At 42.5% G+C, this 16,225-nt stretch overlaps 1 protein-coding gene across 2 annotated transcripts; it reads right to left on the bottom strand.

Moving 5' to 3' along the window:
- Positions 1-2,743: 2,743 nt before the first annotated feature.
- Positions 2,744-12,988, bottom strand: LOC132069680 (inhibitor of apoptosis protein-like). 2 transcript variants are annotated; one of them, XM_059466049.1, is made up of 9 exons: positions 12,751-12,988; positions 9,358-11,433; positions 9,152-9,251; positions 7,868-7,946; positions 7,258-7,306; positions 6,057-6,299; positions 4,678-4,932; positions 4,488-4,529; positions 2,744-3,655 (listed from the first exon to the last, which is right to left on the bottom strand). In XM_059466049.1, the coding sequence occupies exons 2-9, from the start codon at positions 10,229-10,231 to the stop codon at positions 3,462-3,464; spliced, it is 1,836 nt and encodes a 611-aa protein (XP_059322032.1). In that variant the 5' UTR covers positions 10,232-11,433; positions 12,751-12,988; the 3' UTR covers positions 2,744-3,461. The 2 variants fall into 2 exon arrangements, with proteins under 2 accessions (XP_059322032.1, XP_059322031.1); XM_059466048.1 differs by lacking the exon at positions 12,751-12,988 and adding an exon at positions 11,836-12,293.
- Between the last annotated feature and the right edge of the window lie 3,237 nt (positions 12,989-16,225).

The following is a 16,225-nucleotide window of genomic DNA, read 5'->3' as shown; positions in this document are numbered from 1 at the left end:
GCCCTTCTGCTGACACATCAAGGAATTGCATTTACAGGATCACGTTTTAAGCCGGCATTCAATTCGTTATTGCAGCTCTTTCTATGCAGACATTTTACCCTTCATATTCATGCGTTTGTGCTTCATGCTAAAGTGTTTTTATTTAATACTACAGGCTGGGGGAGTCACTGACTACAGAACATGCCAGTTTAGGTTAGCTTTCATAAATGTTACTTTTGCCCTTCAAACACATCAAGGTCAACCTTACAGTCACATCTCAGGGCTGCAGCATTCTGCTTTCATCCCACAGGTCTTTCCTTTTCATGCAGCTCTCCTTTTGCTTGTATTGCAGTACCAAATCATAGCACTTCCAGCTTAATTGGTTTGATAGGGCTCTGCATCAAAGGCTTCAAGGCAATCTGGAAATGTGGTGCTGTACTTGTGTTTTTATTAAAAAAAAAAAAAAAAGCCCATACTGTTAAAGCAAGATCATGTTGCTGTGATAATATTCAGTAACTTGAACATCATCCTTTTGTAAATATTTCATACCTTTCTTCTTTGTTCAGAGCTCTTACCTACTCATGCCACTCCATTTTTACCCTGAAAAGTTACATAGCATTCTTAACAAGCTTTGTTGAAAAAGATGTAAGCAACAATGTGACAGTATTGCCAAAAGCGAAGTGGAAGGCACCAGAGACTGAAATTGCCTAGAGAACTCAAGAGGTTAAGAATTTAGCTGGGATAGGGAAGCAGAGGGAATGAGAATGGACCTGTGGAGAAAGTAAATGCATTTTCTAAACAGCACTGAAGGAGTTCCAGCTGGTGGTCCTCACAGCTGCTGTGTTATTTCCAAAAATGTTGTGCTCCAGCTGGGAATACTGCTGTGCTTGAGACACAGGATGTATGCAATATTCCTTCTATTTGTATCCCACAGCAAGACTGATCACTAAACTCCAACGATCCCAAAATTCACATCCTCCACACCCTCTAAGCTTTGCAACCCACGCTGTCACCTCATGACAAGCCACGGGGCTGAAACACTGATGTCCAAGAACTTGGGCTGCTCAGTCAGCAGAGCTGCACAGGATGCTGGGGGTAGGGGCTTTTTTATTGTTTAACCCAGACAGAGCCCTGGGAAAAGCTTTCAAAGAAGGAAGTTGATGCAGAATGAAGTGTGAGCATTGTCAGCTGGTTCACAAGTGACAGAAGTCACTTGACCCTCTCCCAGTGGAACACTAGTCTGTTACCCATGGGTTAACCTTTTGCCAGGGTGGTTTGCAATGTGCTACAGCCAAGCCTGACTACAGCTTTCTTGGACTAGTCCTAAGGAGACCATAAGTGCTCACGAGCACAGCATTATCAATCAGGGCACCCAGTCATTACAGCAGGGCGTAGCAGAGTCATAACTTACATCAGCCTTCCTGGCAAAACTAGGTCACAGAGTTTTACCCATTAGGTTCTAGATCAAGTTCTTCCACTTATCAAATATGTTCAGGTGCCTAGTGCAGAGAGCCGGTGCTGTTTGAAGCTGCTATTTGAAGGGATATTCAAACATTCAGTGATGGGCTGTGTTGCAGGACCTGAAGGAGATACACACAGGCATCACAAATGACACTGAGCACTTTTTATAAAGCCCTGAATATCCTCTCATCTGATCTATATGTAGTTAATTGCAGTGTCTGAAAAACTTCCACCCCACACAGTTCTAAAGAATAATGCATTGCTTAAAAAGTCTGCCTGCCAGTATGTTTATTCCTATCCTCTTCCCTGCTTGTAACAAGGTGTACCTGCTAGCAACTCCACACTCTTCAGGTGAGTCTGACCTCAGCTCCCCTTGCAGGTTCATCTTAATCTGTCAAAAGTACACTTGGTTCTAATACTACTAATTTCTCACCTGGAACAAATCAATGAAATTTCCAGTCCTGAGCTTTCTTACTTAAAACATTGTCAAAGGTTGTGAAAACTTCTTGTTGCACAAGACAGAAGAGCTTTTAGAGGCATTTCAAAACCAGAAAAGGAAAAGCGCATGAATCAAAGCTGTTTAAAACTCCATGCTAGGTTTGAAACATTTACTTTTTAAGTAATAAAAATAAATGGAAGATATGTACATGTAATAAAGTTGAACAAAAGTCTACATTTGAAAGAATTACAGCAAGCCAATCTACAGGTAAAGAATCCAGGTCTGGACTGAAGACTCTATTATCCCCAAACTCTGTTATCCACAGTCAGGCTCTAAGTGTGGGCAGCTGTGGACTGAAGATGACTGACTTTAAATGAGAGCCAGACCAACTGACTCCACCACTGCAGGACCTGCTGCCATTAACCTGGCAGCATTCCTCCAGTGACTGACATGAATCCTTGCAAACTATCTATGAACACCTCTCTTTGGAGGTCTCCACCATGCAAGTCGAGGGATAAAAAGCTGAAAAAGGTAATGAGTCAACCAGTAAGGGAATAGGAGCTCCCAAAATATCAGCTAACAAAACAAAATCCAAGACTTCAGAGGTGCCTGGGAGATCCTATTATTTAACTGCACAATCCCTATAAAGTTCCAAACACAGAAAAGTAGCTTTTACATTTAATCCCTAGCACAGACTGTATAGCTACTCTCGGTCTCATCTTCAAGGTCATGAGGACCAGGATTTCTGTCATTTGAGGAATCAATTCAGAAGGAAGTACCAGATGCTGTTGCGGTTTTGGGGGGCAACTGTTTGTTTTTAAATAAAGGGGAAATCACCAAACATCAGGAACATTCACTTCTCGGTTCAAAAATGAAAGACAAATTGAATGAAGTTTTATTGTACTTTTACAGGCAAACAACCCCAAACTTTTGTCAGGAAAAGACAGCATTCTTATCACTGCAGTCTACAGATAGACGTTAACAATGGCAACAGAGTAAACAAGCCCAAGTTTGAGAAGTAGAAATATTTTAATTCAGTCTTCATAAAAACTATTAGTATACACATTACTACACAAGTATCAAGACATGAAAAAACTTTAGAAGTCCTGCTGTTCCTGCAACAGTTATCCTCTTTTCTCCTTAAGTCGAGAAGAAAGCCAAACCAGAAGTAGCTGAAGTTAATTAACATTAACTATTAATAACAGCAATTTTAGTACATTTCCTCACATCCACATGGAGGAAACTCAAGTGTTATGTCAAGCTCCATTTTAGGAACTTAACAAAAAACTTCTTTGAATAAAAGTGACACTAGTGAAACTACTTCCCCTACTCAGAAAGGAATGCCACAAAAAACTCACCCTAATATTAAGTTAGTTTTATGAACAGAGAATCTCTAGCACCAAAGGCCTTCTATATATAGTTATACACACATCATAATGAGGATACACTTTACTATCACAATACTTTGCTAGGTAGTTGATTAATCCTCTTCTGTACCACAATTTTCCATTCTTAAGATACTGCTGTGTTAAGCTTCAGCAGGTGGAGGATGACAGAGCAAAGACTTTGCAAATTTCCCTCTTTACGAAAGAAATGTCCGGACTGTGCCTTTTATTGTCCCCCTGCAAATAGGGCATTTCCTAAGGGATGGTGCACATTCTTTGCACACCACTAAGTGACCACAAGGAATAAAAACAATAGAAACTTCTTTGTCCATGCAAACTTTACATGTTCTTTCCTCTTGCAATCTTCTTAATTGTTCTTCCATAGGTAAACCTGGAAAAAATAGTTATATTTTTGTCAGTCTGAATATATGTGATCAAAAATATATTTATTTAGAGTGTAGCCATGCCCCTTTTCACCTTTTATTTCCCTACCTGTATTGACTAAATATAGATGGCAGTGAGCATTTTTAGAGCTCAGAAAGTGTCATGCAAAGAACTAATCTGTACTTGTAAGTTCTGTGAGATGATGGACAGCCCAGGGGTTGGAGGCCAACCAGTGTTTGCAAATGTTGTACTTTTCTTGGTTGGATATCAGAAACACAAACTCAGCCTGACTGGTGGAAGTGGGCTCTATCCAGGCTTGTATACCTTTCTGCAGTTTATTAACAGATTAAACTGCAGGACCAGAGCAAACTCAATCTCATGTCTGACAAGTTTTTATCTACACACCTGTTGGTCAAGCTAGATCTCAGGACACCTATACCCACTCTGAGCACAGAATGGGTATAGGTAAAAGCAGAGATTATACCTGTTCCAAAATGCTAACCAACTACTCATTCTCCAGTCTTTACCAAATGCCTGAATGCTTCTATCAGAATCAAGTCCAGCATGTGCTTCTTGAATTGCTGAGCTCCAGAAAGCTCTACATCCTGTGATGTGCAAAAGCATGAGCAAGGCACAGGATACAGTTTAGAGCTGATAGACTTACTTGCAAGTATGCACATGCACTTAACTTTTGTTTAACTTATTCAGTCTATATTACTACAGTAGAATAAGAGAGAGGGTAAAGCACCAAACTTTTTCTTAACCAAAGTCATTTTCTTTTTTATGTTAGCTGTTTGTTCTACAACAATCTTTAAGATAAGACGAAGAATTTAAGGTACCTGAAACATCTTCTGTGGGAACATACTTGATGGTCTTCTCCACTAGAATAAAAGAAAAAAATCCTTATCATTTAACTAATCTATGTTCAAACAGCATCTGTTTATTTTTCTTTAGACTGTTGTGAGAGCACTGGTAAGACTTTTATAAAAGGATATCCTTTAAAAACAAAAGGAAACCAGAGAGACATACCAAATAAATCCTTGTAAAGCACAGGGTCACAATCTCGTAGACAGTTCCTGAAAATGCTGGCTGCTTCATTTCCTTTCACTAAAATTGTATCTATCAGTTCCCTTGCCTGCAATGGTATCTGAGTCTTCTGCTTAATAACATCATGCTCAAGTTCTGTTATCACTTTAGCTGACAGTAAACTGCCGAGGATCGGGAGTACACATGTTAAACGTTGGAATAAAGCCATTCGATTCTTCTGGATCAAGTACAAATCATCTGGAACATAAGGGGGAATTAGATAAGAGAATTAGGAATACACTACTCCAAGTTGCACTTCTGTTTAACAATAATTGATACATTCTTTAAACTCTACTTGCAATGTTTGCTTTTTACACATCATTAATAAAACACTCAGCAAGTTTGAGTGGTATTCACATAATGAACAGACTTAAGGAAACCACAACAAGCAGCTTCTCAGCCACTTCCTGCAGGTTAGATGATCAGAGAGGATCTTATGTAACTCTGTATTAGTGAGATCTACACTCTCTGGACGGTTGCAAAGAAAAAACTAACACCAATGCTAATCCATTGACATACCAGAGGTTAACTTTTGTCAGTGCTAGGCTGTAAATAAAAGAAAGCTCTGGTATGAAGTGTCCAACACAATTACATACAAGAAAACCAGACGTACAGCACAACCAGACTCTGGAGACTATTTTAATCCTCTACCACAAACAAGAACAAGAAAATTTCTGGCAGGATTATAATGCTGAATCCATCTATGTTTTTTTGAGAGAAATACAACTAGGAAAGAAGTATGCTTAATTCCATTTATAATTGAGAAGTTTCATTATGCTTCACAGACTCAAAATCAGAATGATTTCTTCAGACTTCAACACTTACATGGCATTGAAGAAACAGGAAATGTTAAAGACACATCAAATAAACAAATTGCTGTCACATGGGCTCAGTTAGACAGAAAACAGATCTTTGGCCATCTTACAGAATCTGAATTTGTAAAAGTTTATGGCCTAGACTTAGGAGTTGGATATGGTGGCTTACTGATTCAAGCAGCTTAAAGAGCAGGCAAATTTGGATAAAAAATAGTAGTGTACCAAGTGTTTCATTAACAGCAACATAAAGGCACACAACTGAAAAAAAAAGGCCTTGGAAAGAAGAGATGATTCTGAACCCTTGGACTGTGCTATGAACCATTCTCCTAAAAGGGAATGAAACAATTCTCAGACTGCTGTTCCATACAGATATCCTGATGCTTTTAGAGAAGCTGATCCTAGCAGCAATTAAATTCAATCACTTAGTGCCTAAAAACAAGTATAAAAACTATACATATTACTAACTGCAGTCTTCAGATTCCACTTTTATTTATGCCTGATGCCTACCTGATGCCACTTCTTCCAACTGCTTTTCTTTCTCTTCTTCAATCTTCTCATCTTCAGCCGTGAGCAGATCAGACACAAGATCATTAACAGTCTTGTAGTTTTCTCCAGTGGCCAAGATCTTACTTTGCACTGTTTGCTTTATCAGCCTTCTACTGAATCCCATCTCCAAGGCAGCTTTAACCACAGGTGTGTTCATCATGATTGCATCTTCTGAATGGCTCTCTCCAGGTTCAAAACGAATAACTAATCAAAAAGGAAAATCCTCAAGTATAATATAAAGAATAAAATATCCATACAACCCCAGAAGTCAGACACATCAACATTACCTACACACATGAACACTGAGCAGTAAAAAGTTTCAAGTGTTTAAGAAGAATTTTTTTGAAGTAGTTTTAAAAATGGAAGCCAGTGACTCAGTCATGGATTGAATCCAAGATAAACATCAATCCATGTCAGGCCTTTGTTAAAACCTATGTTAATCCAGAGAAACCACTGAGAATTTCATTGTGTACTAGCAGCTTTTTTTATACTTAGTTATTTCTAACTTCAGCCTTGAAAAATGGCCTGGGGATGTGCCAGGGGTGGGGGAGGGAAGTCAGAGTTTATAGTACAAACAATCACTCTATTCCAACTCTTTGTCAGTAATTTGCATTCAAATTTAGTAAACACCAGACACATGGGATTCTGAGTTATTGTCTTCAGTCAGCAGGGACTAGGACAGCATAAATCCCCAGAGGGTGAGTGGGTTTTTCCACCATAACTAGAGTCCAGCCTAGAAAGACTTCACTGTATCAGCTTGTCCTACCTTCTTCCTTAACTGCTGCTGCTCAGCTCAGAGCATTTACCTAGTTACCTGCCCAGAGACAGATCTGCATAACTGCATAGCCATGACACCCTCTAGCAACTGCCCCACCAAGCTCAAACACTTGCTTTGCTTAACCCAACCCTGCAATGAAAAAAAAAACCAGCAAGCAAGTGTGCAAACCCAAAAATTTCAATATGAGCTGCCAGTATGAAAATAAGGAAAATTAAAAAGAAGATCTCTTAAAGGTGTTTCCTTGGAGCTTGTCAACACAACATCAAAATTATTAAACTTTTAGGAAACAAATCTAAGAACTGGCTCTGCAAAGCTAACTCACTTAGCAATCATTAAGTTTGCAAAATGCTGAGGGAGTTTAAAAACATGCTTTAATATACATACTTGGAGGATCAAGGTTTTCATCTACAGGTGGATCAGAGGTTGACAAGAGCTGTAGAACACAAGAGAAGTATGTTAGTATTGAAGTATTGCTTTTCCCTCTATGTGCCTTTCTAACATATTGTTTGTCACCAATCCTGCTAAGCTTCCTACCCATGAGATATTTCACCTTCAGTTACACAAGTGAAAATCTGTGCAACTGTATAATCAACACAAAGCTAGTGCTGACCACTTCCATGAAGAGCAGTCTGGTTACTCTTGCCATAAGAATTACAAATAGAAACAATTCACATTGTCTATACCTGATTTCTGAAATAATAATAATTACTGATCTGCACTATTCAGTGTATAATCAGAATTTCCCTCTGCTAACACAAAGGAGATCACTGCCTCATAGGACTCTCCATAAGTAACCTGTAGAGGTTAAACTCTACTAGTCCAAGACTAGCCATGTTTCAGCACTAGCTTCTTTCATGTGCTCATGAAGAGCATTTATGATGTTAGAAACCCAGGAGAAACATACACAGAAATAAGGCAGAAGAATGAACTCAAGGAGAGAACATAGCACTGTTCAACAAAGGAAAACCAAAGTCACAGGACAGTAAAAGTTTACCTGTTCAAGGAGATGGGGGAATCTGGCCTGAATTTGATCTACAAACTCTCTTCCTTTTACACGAAGCAGATACTCACACCTGAAACATTGACAAAAGTGAATCAAATCATACTTTCTACCTGCCAAAGGAAAAAAAAACATAGAAGAATGAAAAAGTTTAAATCCAGTGTAAGTTTCTCTTCTTTCAGAAGAGAAAGAATACTCTTAATTGGAAGCTTGGTGCAGCCTAGTGTCCAGTGACACTTAGATAAAGTTTTTCCATGACATCCAGCTGTCAGTAGGCTTATGTATATAAATGCAGCAGCTTTACATTCTGCTGCCACTTGTGATCAAAAAGGCAAGTCATGAGAAGCGCCACTGTGTCAGAATCATTACAAAATGCAGTGATAAACTGTTTCCATCTTGCATCTCACCATTCTTATCTCCTACTCAAACCATTCAAGACAGACTTTAACACAATATAACACTATTATCAAAGCCAGATCTACTTCACTAACACAAGTTTATCACTTATGTACATTTACTGACAGGCTTAACACAGTGAGAAACAACAGTGACATTTAGCCCTACATACATCATATAGTCCAGCAGTAGCTGATAAATTGCCCATGAAAGCCTAGCTGGAGATCTACAATGAGAAGAACTATTATTACCTTTCCTGAAATTAAGTGCAGCTATTTCTGTAATGGAGGTGGTGATTTCCATGGGCATAGATAGCAATTAGGTAAGAAATTGCCATTTAATTATAGGTGACATTAAAAAGTTATTTCTGTCCTTTTTCCAGTAGAGACATACTAAAGAGCCACTGAAACTTTCTTCACAAGCCCTTCCACATGTAGGAAACGAAACTGCACAAGCAGAAAAACTGGTTCAAGAGCATTCAGCATGGGCACAAAACGATAACCCATGAATTAAACATTCCTTCTACTTCATTCCTCAGCAGCCTTTGCTCCCCTCGATCAGCTTACTGACTACTTCTCTTACAGAGAAAAGTGTGCTCATTAACAATGCAGCCTCACTTTCTGTTAGTGATCTGGGGATGCAGACAGTTTTTAATAATGAAGGGGAAAGCATTATATGCCATGGTTCATGAAGAAATGTTTTAATTACACCCACCTACACACTTCAGAGCTTTTAGACATACATGCAATACATACATCCAAATGAAAGAGTGAACCTGTACATCAAATAAAGTTAAACAAAACAATTAAGTGCAGTACATATCTGCCAAAATTAAAACATTTAGGAATATGAACAAATTATGATAAAGATTTTGCAAGTTACCTTGGAAACCACTTTGCATGCTCAATCCATGGATCATCTCCAGACTCCCAGCACCTTAACCCACCATCACAGCAAAAACACTTCACATCATCATTGCGACCTTAAAAAAAAAAGGCAAAATATCTAGCAAACCTTGACACAACTTTCTTGAAGGTAAATCTTGACACAGCAGTATGAATAAAACTGGAGAACTCTGGGTTTCTTACCTACATAGTAAAAGCCAGCATCTGCAAGCTGTTCAGGCTGAACTGGAATTCTGGTTGGCCAATTTATGAATGTTTTAACACGTGCTTCATGGGTCTGCATGCTCACATTTGAAACATTGAAACTCTGCTGCTCTCGGATAAGGTTTTCCACAAAAGGGCAGTTGGGATAGTGTCTCCGATGTTCTGACACAGCATTATCTTTTGGTTCCCAATTACACAGCTGACCACCACAGGTAAAACAAGCAACTTTGTCTGCTGTCCCCAGGTAATAAAGTCCAGCCTTTGCCAGATCAGTGGGTGAGAGAAATGTCAGTGGCCATGACTGAAAGGTGCGTAGCCTAGCATCCTCTGTCCTCATAGAATGATTGTGAAGCTTAGGGCTCAAGAATAGAAGGTCTTCAGCTGCCCTAGTGGTTACTGGGTCTTGAGGAAAACTGGAAAACGAGCCACTGAAATATCCAACCTGTTCTAAACTTGGAGAGAGTGCTATGGAATGTAGAGATGGTGGGAGACCATTTGCAACTGAGTGTGGAAAGGCAGAACGAGACGAGAGTCCAACATTGTTAACTGGAAGCATTCTTTGAACAAAAGTGCAGCTAGGATACAGCTGCTTATGTTTTTCCATAGCATTATCTCCTGGCTGCCAGTTATCCAGTGTCAGGCCACAACTGAAGCACTTAACTTTATCCTGCACGCCCGTGTAATAAAACCCAGCCCGGGCAAGGCTGCGCTCAGACACCGGCGTGTTCATGGGGAAGGTGGAGAAGGTTGACATTCTGTACAGCTCACAGGACAGGTCATACTTCAGCTCATCACACGGAGCGCTCTGCCTCATGATGCTAGCCAGGAAAGGGCTATCTTCCACTATGTTCATAATGGACTGTTTTGGGAAAAATGGGACAAGTCTTCCTCTGGGAGGTAGTTGTGTGCATTAAAGGCAATTTGGAACAAACCCCCCCACCTGTACAAAAGCAATAAATACTTTAAAGTGTAACTTCAGATGTGCATATGAATAGAATTGATCTCATGATTTAACAGCCTATAAACATTTGGCAAGTTCTCGTACCTTAGTTTAGCAACTGTTTTCAGTGCAAAAGCTTCCCCATCCCATTTTAACAATTGAAGAAAGCATGTTGAAAAGCAATTTCCATTGACTCATATAAGCATCACATCCTTTACTTGTTCTGTATATCTGGGAGACCAGTAACAATTTGTCAGGCTCATGGAGGTCAGATCAAAAGAGGAAAAGACAGTGGGTTTATCAAAATCCTTTGTCAATAAAGAAACTAAATTGGGGGGCAATTAAAAGAACAGTGTTCTTATCCAGAACATATGTTAGGTGATTTAAGGACAAGATTTCACCCTAGACAGCTGATAAATATGTAGCTTATACACACACAAAGATTTTAGTTTGTAAAACCTCACCAGGAGGCTGAAAAGAAGGGTTTATCAATTTCAAAGGGCACACAAAAAATAGAGACCCCGAACTGATGGTACTAAACTGATCTTAGTATATTTGCTACTACTGAACTCCAAAAAAAACAACTCTCAAGTTCTGCATATTGCTGTAACAAGGTCTTAAGACTAAAGAAGTTAGTTCACACTCAACTTCACACGTACAGAATATTCAGCTATTAGAGAAACAAATCCTATACACTGTCTCAGACAAGGATGAACTCTCTCTATTAACAAACCTGGGACAGGTTTGTCTACAAGTCAACACCGAATTGACAGAGCACTTCAGTTTTAACCTGGTGCCTTAGTTACAAGAACAGAATTATCAAATTTAACATTAACTAATTGCTTTGTGTTGAGACATTCTGATGCTTTATACTGTTGAATTAAGTTTTGCCTGTATGCCATGTTTATGGCATACAGAAGCAAACAGAACTCTCAGATTTAAAAAAATAATTTGATGCCTTAGTTTCTTTATTTCTGCACAGAACTACCTCCCAGAGGTAAGACTGAAGTCCCTTCTAAGGTGCCTACGCCTCCATATCGGTACTGACTGTCCTCAAGAAGAAACTGTAAGTATCTGTAGTTTAAATCATTCAAATTTTTGTGGCAGAACAAAACCTGTAAGGAAGAAAAAGAGTGTTTTAAAATACACAATGATGAGGTGCATGCAATGTCTATGCAAACAACAATTACACAAACTGAAACAGCACAAGCTTTTTGCAATTATAGAACGTTAAGGGCTTAAAGATCATCTAGTCCCAACCCTCCTGCCATGGGCAGGGACATCTTCCAGTAGACCAGGCTGCTCAGAGCCACATCCAACCTGGCCATGAACATTGCCACTATTGGGGCGTCCACAACCTCTCTGGGCAATCTGCTCCAGTGTCTCATCACTCTCACAGTAAAGAATTCCTTCCTAATATCTAACATCAATTTCCTCTCTTTCAGTTTGTACCCATTACTGCTTATCCTGTCACTACAGTTCCGGACCAAGAGCCCCTCCCTGGTTTCCCGGCAGACCTTCAGACTCTGGCAGGTTGCTATGAGGTCTCCATGCAACCTTCTCTTCTCCAGGCTGAAGAGCCCCAAGTTCCTCTGCCTGTCGAATGTCAGCTAGAAAGTTTCAGGGAGTCAACTTCACACGCCGTGACACAGAGTGATTTCACACACTTCATTTCCCTGTTATTGACGCATATGCAAAACTGTGTAACCCACAAGCAGAATTTTTGGGCAGATGGATTAATCAGGCTACTTAATCACATTAAGTATTATTAAAGGTAAGATTCCATACTAAAGAAGTTGTATCCAGTTCAATTGGTTTAAGCTTGCAGATTCCCAAACAATGAAGCACAGTTTTATAACACTGACGTAAAGAGTACTAGATTTTCTTATTTAGGTAAATCCAATTATATTTGAAGCAAGGACATCGGCAAAACTGAACTTCCCCAAAAATTCAAGGAAGGGCAAGCACAAAGTTCAAAGGGTTTTTATATACGTAGCTATGAAAAACTATAAAATTAGATCTTTAGCAGTCTGGTCGATCGGTTTTCAAACAGTTTTTCCAGGAAAGATTCTGTCATGATGACACAGCACTGCAGAAATAGCCCCCTGCGCTACAGCACCAGATCCTGAGCACCAGATCCTGCACGGCGGGGCCTGAGCGCGGCCCCAGCCCCGGCAGCGACAGCCCCGCATTCCACGTCCCGCCCCGGTTCCCGGGCCTCGCTCTCCGCTCCCTCTCATCCCGCGGGCCCCAGCCCCGCTCCTGAGCGGGTTCCAGGGGACAGCCGCGCTCCCATCAGCGCCGGGGCCACAGCCCTGGCCCCACAGCTCCTTCAGCCCCTGCCGGCGATGCCAGGACGGGCACAGGCGCCCCACCCGCCCCGGCAGCCGCGCCCCAGCCCGGTCATACCCGCAGCACCCCCCCGTACTCACAGCCTCCGAGCAGGCCCCCACAACGGGCCTCAGCAGGGCCCAGCCTATATGCGGGGCCTGGCAGGGCGCGGGGGAGAGGAGCCAGCCCCGCCGGCACCGCCCTCCCCCGAAACTCCCCCTGGGGACTCCGCCCGGGCGCAGGCACCGCCTGGCGGGGCGGACACAGCGCCGCCCTCTCCCCGGACCCGCGGGCGCCGTCGTGGGGCGGTGGGAGGGCTCCGGGCACCAGAGCTCCGCCTCGGCGGGGGCGGATGGCCTTCCGTCAGCGGGGAGCTTGGGTACTTTCCTCGGCCCTCTTCCTCGGGCGGGGGAAACCCGAATGTGCTTCCCGGGCGGGGGAAACCCGAGTGTACTTCCCAGGCGGGGATTTCCAGGCCAGGGGCGCCGGGCTGGCGAGCAGCCGGCAACGGAGCGGCCGAGGGGGCAGCGCCGGTGGCGGCGGCCCGGGCCCGCGGAGACCGTGCTGGGATAGGCGGCCTGTGGGTGCCGGCAGCTCCCACAGCACGGGCCCGTCGGTGCCGCAGCTCCCACAGCACGGGCCCGTCGGTGCCGCAGCTCCCACGGCACGGGCCCGTCGGTGCCGTAGCTCCCACAGCACGGGCCCGTCGGTGCCGCAGCTCCCACAGCACGGGCCCGTCGGTGCCGCAGCTCCCACAGCACGGGCCCGTCGGTGCCGCAGCTCCCACGGCACGGGCCGCACACGCAGCGCCGCTCCCCGAGCGGGCGGCCGGGGCCGGGCTCGCCTCACGCCCCGCGGTTTCTCCCTTGCTCCCTGACACCGCCGTACATCACAGCTGGCTCGGCCGCATTTCCTAATATAGGCAGCTCTGCTGCCTGTAAGAGGGGAAACATGACCGGTCACTTGAAAGCACTGGGGAAGAACAAGAGGAAGACAAAATAAGACCATAAATTTCCACTGGAGGGGTTTAAGACCGTATCTCTGCATATCGAAATCTGAAAATTTCCACAGCACCTATCAGAACGCTGACCAAAAGTTCAAAATGTCCCAGCACAGTCATGATCTGACATTTCCTATGAGCAAACAGCAGATAAGAGATTTTAAAAAGCCCCGTTTTGTGATGAGAGATTGGTAGTAGGGTGTTTACACAAATGAGAACGGAAGAGTTAAAACAAGGAAGTGTAACAGCATTATGACACTGGTGGTTCATTCTCTGTATCAGAGTTCCAGTAACATGAGTTTGCAAGAAACTCATTCATATATTTTCGAAAACTCTTTCAAAATTCCTGCCGTATGTGATGACATTTATCATATATAACAATGCTTTCAAATTTGAACGCTGGCAGTGACATCTAGTACAGCACAGCTTCTACTGTAACACTACTTAATATAATATAATTATAGACAAAAATATTTGCTTTGCAGCAGTTGCAGAGAAAAAGAATGTTAAAAACTTTCTTTTAAAGATTAAAATGGTTGTCAGATCCCTGATACATTGTTTAAGGAAGCTGCTGACACGGGGAAGAGAAGGTTCCAAAATGGAGCCAGCTGATCAAATAGCTTGTGTGAAGAGTGCAGAGGTGTGGCTGTATTTGACATTGGGAACTGTTCAGTGTCACACAAGGAGATGAGCTCTGTACTTTTGTGTGGTTTTAATTGCAAGTGCTTAAATATTAACTTTGACTGATTATCTCCAGTTTCAGAGCTTCAAGCAGGACTACCCAGATGAAGTTATACTGATCTATTATAACAGATTCTTGACGTTTTACTGTACATTCTGCAAAACTAGTTAACCCAGTGCTCCTCCTTAACTCTCCTCCCTCCCTTGTGCCGCTCCACACCCAGCCCCTATCTGCCCTTGCCCCTCTGTACCCTTGGCCTCCTGCTAATCTGGCAATAGAAACTGCTATTTCCTCCCCTCCCAGGCTTGAGGGAGCAGTTTCAGGTTTTCCCTTTGTGCTTGGCAGCCTCATGTCGCAATGGAGGAAGGGAGGGGGATGTTATAAAAAGCTAAAGGCTAAATAAAAGGCTAAAATTCTTGTGATAGGAGAAAAAGAGGTGCAGCTGTCCTGAGCTAAGAGGGAACTTCCCCCACTTAGCTGCAATGATGGACTGTCCTTTACCCAAGGACGTGAAGTAATAATGTAACTAAAGTATTCTTAGGACTGGAACTCCTGGGAACAGTGCATTATCGAGTTAGCGTTCTGTGTCTGGCTTCAGCCTGGGGCCAGGGTTACTCTCCAGAGGCAGACTAACAGGACAGCAGTGGTGCTTAAGCCCTGCCCAAGCTAAATTTGGGCTTTGGTTCTCAGGCTCTGGCTATGACTGGGACTGTTCCTTGTTCCAGCCCTTTCACCAACTGCAGCAACCTTCCCAGATCAGTCTTGACCCGAAAACCAGTGAGTGGATGGGTGAAACAAGACCCTCGGCTTTGCAGACTCTTAGCTCTGGAGAGGGGGGAAGAAGGCATTGTTCAGATAAAGCTGTCCTCAACCAAAGGAAACCACAGAGGTCAAAGTGCTAATAAAAGTGCTGCTGCCACACTACCAGGGTTTATGAACATAAACCTCACAGTAGTGTTGACTGCAGGAGCAAAGGTGAGAGAGCAAATTTCTGCAGGTGGAAGGCAGTGACCTGCCAGCATGAGTGCATTATCACACAAAAGTGCACAGCCAGCCCTTGAAGTACCTGATGCTGCTGCGAGTCCAGAAGTCTTCTCTCAAAGTCCTGCTGAATGTCAGTCTCCCCACGCTGTCATCCTTCTCTGCTGCATTCTCCAGTTTACCATCTGCCGCAACATTAAAACGTCTGGCTTTAATGGTGCCTCTGTAACACACCTCTAAACATCTATGAAGAGGAGAGATGGAGAAAACACACATTGTTATTTTCCTTTCCCTTGCTACTGACTCCTGTATCCACTCTCCCAAAAATCTAAAACCCCTTGTAGAACCTGTATTAAAAAGTAAAACCAGTTATGACTGGGTAGTGCCCACATTTTTCAGCTTTACAATGGTATCAAATACCACCATGGGACATGACCTGTTTATTCTGAACTCTGTAGTGTTGGCTTCACTGCAGCCATCAACCCTTATTCCAGCAGTAAGGAGTAGGTTTCCTCTTATAAATTGACCTAAGATGGTGATTAGGGTTCCACAAAAAACTTTAGAAGGAATTCTTCAACTCCTTCAGGATGTAGGGGAAGATAATGATGAGAGAAATAAGAAAAAAATACATATTAAGGAAAACTTTGGGAAAGCCGACTTGAGGCAAAAAATACTAGCTGTAGATAAAGTTGCATTATCTATTCAATTTACAAATGAAGCCAAGAGCAGAGTAGCTCTAACATCCTGTAAACATGAGATCAGATAAACTATGTTATGATAGTCTATGTGAGTGCAGCTGCCCGCTTCGTTTTGACTAAACACAGCAACATTTTTTTTTTTTTTTAACTTTAGTCACAGGTTTGTTTGCCTTTGCCCAGGGAGAGGGGAATTGAAGTTTCTCTTCAAAACCTCT

Source organism: Ammospiza nelsoni, chromosome 2, assembly GCF_027579445.1.
Source record: "Ammospiza nelsoni isolate bAmmNel1 chromosome 2, bAmmNel1.pri, whole genome shotgun sequence".
Taxonomy (NCBI): Eukaryota; Metazoa; Chordata; class Aves; order Passeriformes; family Passerellidae; genus Ammospiza; species Ammospiza nelsoni.
This window is presented reverse-complemented; position numbering and strand designations above follow the sequence as displayed.